Here is a 4,707-nt window from a genome sequence, read left to right as displayed (position 1 = left end):
CTACATTATTTTTCTCCATTCTTTTTCAGTATATTATGCATTATGTATATTTTAGTTTTTAGTTTAAGATCTACACTTTGATCTTGATATGAGCCTTTCTATCCTTTGATTTATATTTATATGCACACTTTCTATCATCTGGTCACAAATCTTGTAGATCTAGTAGTGGAAACTCAAATTTACTTGAATTTGTGGTTGAAATATGTGTTTGGTATTAGAAGTACAAAATTAGAAGAAAAAAAACATATATATAATTTTGGTTAGACCCGCAAATCGGCATAAACCAAACCATACAGTTTTAGTAATAAATTTAAGCAGAACCGCACCGAACTGAACCGTTGAAATTTTCCGATCTTAGTTTCATTTTGAGGGTGAAACCAAGTTGAATCTGACCGTGCCTACCCCTAAATGATAGCCAATTTTGCCTTCAATTGGACCAATCTCTTAGTCTGATATGCCAAGCTCTCATTGGTCACCGCCACAGTGGACCAAACCTCACCGAAGAAAGAGAAGACAAAACCGATTATTAAATCGCGGGGCTATACGTACATGAACTCGATGAGAAGGCACGTCTCTTGTCTGCAAAGCGAAGAAGAACTCAGCAGATTTTCTGTCACTCCTCCCCAATATTTTCTGTAAGTTTTCTTCAATTATTTGTTTTTGGATTCGTTTGTTTCCCGAGAATAAGAAGAAAGAAACAGGAAAATTATAACTATGGATTGTTATTGTTTATCTTGGATTGTTATATTTATTCAGGGCATCCAAGGGAATTAGATACTTAATTGATTGTTTACCTGATTGAATTTCTTGATTTTTCTGAAAGAATTTGTTCTTTTTTCCTGGGGTTTGAATGTTTTCTTGAATTTTACCACTTTGATCATGACTTCTACTCAATTTTTAATTTGATTTTAATTTTTGGGTTTTTTGAGCAGATTACATATATAGTTTGCCGTTATTGTTTGCTCCTTTTTATGCAGTGGATTGTAGAGTTATGACCAAAAGTAGCTTCAAGCAAGCACATGAGTTTGGTAAGTTTTTGGTGTTCATATGCTGAATTGTTTATACTTGTGTATAGTCTATTCAATTTTATCAGTTTCAGAATTTATAATTGTGATGTTTATAAGTCTGCGGAATCAGTTGGTAATTGTGCTGTATCTTTTATATGCAGAGAAGAGACAGGCTGAGGCCTCAAGGATTAGAGAGAAATATTCAGACAGAATTCCAGTAAGGACCAAGCTTTAATCTTTTAATTTGACATATTCTCGTTCACACTTCTCTTTGTGTACCGAATTTTGCTATTACCTTGCTATTTGTTAATGTCTAGTGTTTCTTTATCCTATAAGTTCTCTTTTCCGCCTCTTAAACACTTAGTTGCGTGTATATTGACATTTCATAGCTCCAATCATGTTTTATAATTTTGTAACCCGCATAGTAATCAGTTTCACACTGCATTGAAGGAATTCGTGTTTCAAGTAAAAACTTCAAGTACCAACGTGCTATCAAAATGTGGGATAGCACTGTAGGTTTCTTGGTGTTTGCTTCCTCATAAAATTCTAGGTATTGTAGTCTCAAGCAAGATGCACAAATTCTGCTGAAGTTTGAGTAGTTCTCTCAACACTTACAAGGTGTATTTGTACCTGTTATGGATATTTATTATTTTTTTATGTTATTTACTTCATTTCCTGGATATGATGAGTAGCAGAACTAGCGTATCGAGGTGGCTTTATACGCGATTAAGTTTTAGACGGAAAGTAGTATGTTGATGATCTGTTTCCCTGTGCACGTTGGTGCTATATCAAAGGGAATGGCTGAATCATGAATTGTCTTTGAAAATCATAGAACTTTCATCCACTTAGATACTTAGATCAGTAACATTACCTCCTACATATGCATTGTATGAAAATATGAGTTGTCTACAAATGTTAGCCCTCAAGATTATGGAACTTCTTCATCTCTTTCTAAATAGTACCAGTGTACATGACTAGTAATATCGGTTCAAATGCGTCAACACACTTGTGGTATGCCAATCGTTGCTTCTATTTAATTATATCTTTTGTTCTTTGAAGGTGATTGTGGAAAAGGCAGAGAGAAGCGATATTCCCAACATTGACAGGAAAAAGTAAGCACCAGTTTCACATTACTTCCTATTTGTAATGAATATTCTTAGTTGGCCAAGAGCAACTCCACCGGTGCTATGGAAGCCTTGGCATGTGGGTTGAATTGCCCCGTACCCAAAAAAATAATCTCCACCGGTTGCAAAATCAGAGGGCAATTGGGCCAAGGGCACAAGCCCTTTCAGTTGCCCCACAACTTATCTCTGGGCTTGTGCCTGCTAGCTACAGGAGACAATAGTGTGGGGCCAACCCATGTGCACAACTCAGAGCCAAGTGGCTCTTTTTCCTCCAAACTTAAGCCGTTGGATTTCCAACTGTTAGTTGGTATGGATTGTTGACCATTGAAATTTTTTTTACACGTGCCACGTGGTGTAAACTGGGGGCATCCAACAAATAATTTTGAAATTCACCGGCCAGGATTATTCTATTGGTAAAAGTTTTGAAAAAACAAAAAATACCCAATTTTTTTTCTATAAATACCTAACCATCTTCTTCATTCCTTGTATTTGAAATATATTATTGAAATTAGACAATCATTTTACTTTCATGGAACAAACTTACGAAGCATAAAAGATTAAAAATATATATTTGTGAATAGTGCCTTTCCCTTAACAAATGGGTGGACTTACACAAGGGCAATTACTGTTCAAAGTAAAAATAGTAAGGGTCTCCTAAAATAGGTGGACTTGCTCTAAAGCTCTCTCTATTATTATCAGTACAAATCTATATGTTGTATTCGGTACTTAATGCTAAACTGCTTTTAATATATTAATAACTTCATTTGGTACGTAGCAGATACCTAGTTCCAGCTGATTTGACTGTGGGTCAATTTGTCTATGTCATCCGCAAGAGAATTAAACTGAGTGCAGAAAAGGCAATCTTCATATTTGTAGACGATGTCCTCCCAGCTACAGGTATCTAGTGTCACTTCACTCCGTCTCCCTCCCTCTGATTTGTGTTTAATCCATGACCAATCATGGTTGATGGTCAATTGGTCATGGTAAAGTGTGTTATTCCTGTAAAGTTAATTGGAAAGATGTTCAGTAAGATTGTGGGATATAATCTTAAATTTTTCAATAATATTTGGATCTGTAGAAGTTATGACATCGTGCCCACCTTTTTCTCAAAGATTATGAGGACTGTATTTCATATTTTTTGCAGGAGCAATAATGTCTACCATATATGATGAAAAGAAGGATGCAGATGGATTTCTTTATGTTACATACAGTGGCGAGAACACATTTGGGTAGCAGATGATCAGATGCTGCCTTATCTCTGTCATTTTTTTTCTCTATCATCGTTATATTTACCCATCTCCGTTAACGCGATATCCTCTACAATACCGCAATCTGCATAATATGTAAGTGCTTTCTCTGTTTCTGTACAGGAATAGTTTGTATATAGCTTTTCAGCAACTCATAAGATCCCAATGTAATGAATAATTCCTATTCATATACTTTTTATCTATCATGGTCTGGAGTCTGGAACAGTACCAAGTAAAACATTGTCGAATGCAAATATTTTTTTTGGAAGGTAAGAGGTAAATTCATTTACCAACAAGAAGCTTACATAAACACAAGCCCAAATACACATAAAACACAAGACAAAAGTTGGGCCTCCAAAACAACAACCACAAAAGCCCAGCCTATGGGTTGAGCAGACAACAGAAAACACTGAACAAACCCTAGTTGCTAAGATCTCTTGCTGCCGCCGAATCACTTCCTGACGACCACAAACCAGCTTCCTTGCAACCGCCAGAGAAGAAACCAAACCAAGCCCCAAACACAAATTGAGAAGTTGTCATTGTCCTTAATCAAACCCCAGAAGGAACCAATCTGCCACCACCAAGGGAATAAACCGGGAAAGGAAACCAGTGAGATCATTGGCAACAGTGTCGAGATCGACACACAAGTGGAAGGTGGTGGTGTGAACACCCGAGCCTGAGCTCTACGCACCTTCCGATAAAGCCGTGAACAATGGTTGAACAAAGTAGCGGTAGATCGAATCACAGGTGGAATCGAGAGAGGGCAAAGCCAAGTGGAAGGGGAAGAAGAGGAAGCAAGTGGATGCATGGAGGGGGAAAGACAGTGGAGGGAAGGATAAGAGGGAAATCGAAAAAAAGGGTTTTCCAATTAGGGCAAAGCACGGCTAAAATTGGGGCACATGGAATGGGAAACAGAGAAACAGCAGGGGAAAAGCAGGTGTGAAGGGAATGGGGCTGCCACCGACCTTGGTCAAAGCTAATGTGCCGGAACAAGGTACCGGAATTGGAAGCACTCAAACGAAGTTGAGAAAACCTCTAACATAGACAGAAGGGCTCGAATCTAACATATATTTGCTAAGCCATTTTAGTCAGATTTTCCTAAAGCAGAATCACATGGTATTGTGGAATGCGGATCATGTTCTTTGCTAAATATATGGCGAGCCATAAGAACTAATAGTTCAAATAGTTAAGAGCATTTATTTTACATCGTGTTAAATATTTTGGGAATTTTAACGACGTGATCTTCATCATCTAAATTCGCAAGTCTCTAATATTTGGGGTTCATCCATACAAAAAGACAACATACATATAGATTTATGTAACAACTAA

General features: G+C 37.2%; 1 protein-coding gene across 2 annotated transcripts; it reads left to right on the top strand.

The window, feature by feature from the left end:
• Nucleotides 1–470: 470 nt before the first annotated feature.
• LOC103964545 (autophagy-related protein 8f) lies at nucleotides 471–3,584 on the top strand. Of its 2 annotated transcripts, none has more exons than XM_009377488.3 (6): nucleotides 471–635; nucleotides 933–1,028; nucleotides 1,169–1,224; nucleotides 2,067–2,119; nucleotides 2,910–3,028; nucleotides 3,276–3,584. In XM_009377488.3, the coding sequence occupies exons 2-6, from the start codon at nucleotides 992–994 to the stop codon at nucleotides 3,362–3,364; spliced, it is 354 nt and encodes a 117-aa protein (XP_009375763.1). In that variant the 5' UTR covers nucleotides 471–635; nucleotides 933–991; the 3' UTR covers nucleotides 3,365–3,584. The 2 variants fall into 2 exon arrangements, with proteins under 2 accessions (XP_009375763.1, XP_009375764.1); XM_009377489.3 differs by having other exon boundaries at nucleotides 479–635; nucleotides 978–1,028.
• The last annotated feature ends 1,123 nt before the right edge of the window (nucleotides 3,585–4,707 follow it).

The sequence above is a fragment of a genome, unplaced genomic scaffold (assembly GCF_019419815.1).
Source record: "Pyrus x bretschneideri cultivar Hongxiangsu unplaced genomic scaffold, Pyrus_bretschneideri_v1 Contig43, whole genome shotgun sequence".
NCBI classification, from domain to species: Eukaryota; Viridiplantae; Streptophyta; class Magnoliopsida; order Rosales; family Rosaceae; genus Pyrus; species Pyrus x bretschneideri.
Note: the sequence above shows the minus strand (reverse complement) of the source record. Positions and strands in the feature narration are given on the sequence as shown.

Coding starts and splice junctions, on each gene's coding strand:
- LOC103964545 (XM_009377488.3), top strand. CDS start 992: ATGACCAAAAGTAGCTTCAAGCAAGCACATGAGTTTG. Junction 2,120..2,909: donor CCCAACATTGACAGGAAAAA/GTAAGCACCAGT, acceptor GGTACGTAGCAG/ATACCTAGTTCCAGCTGATT. Junction 3,029..3,275: donor CGATGTCCTCCCAGCTACAG/GTATCTAGTGTC, acceptor TATTTTTTGCAG/GAGCAATAATGTCTACCATA.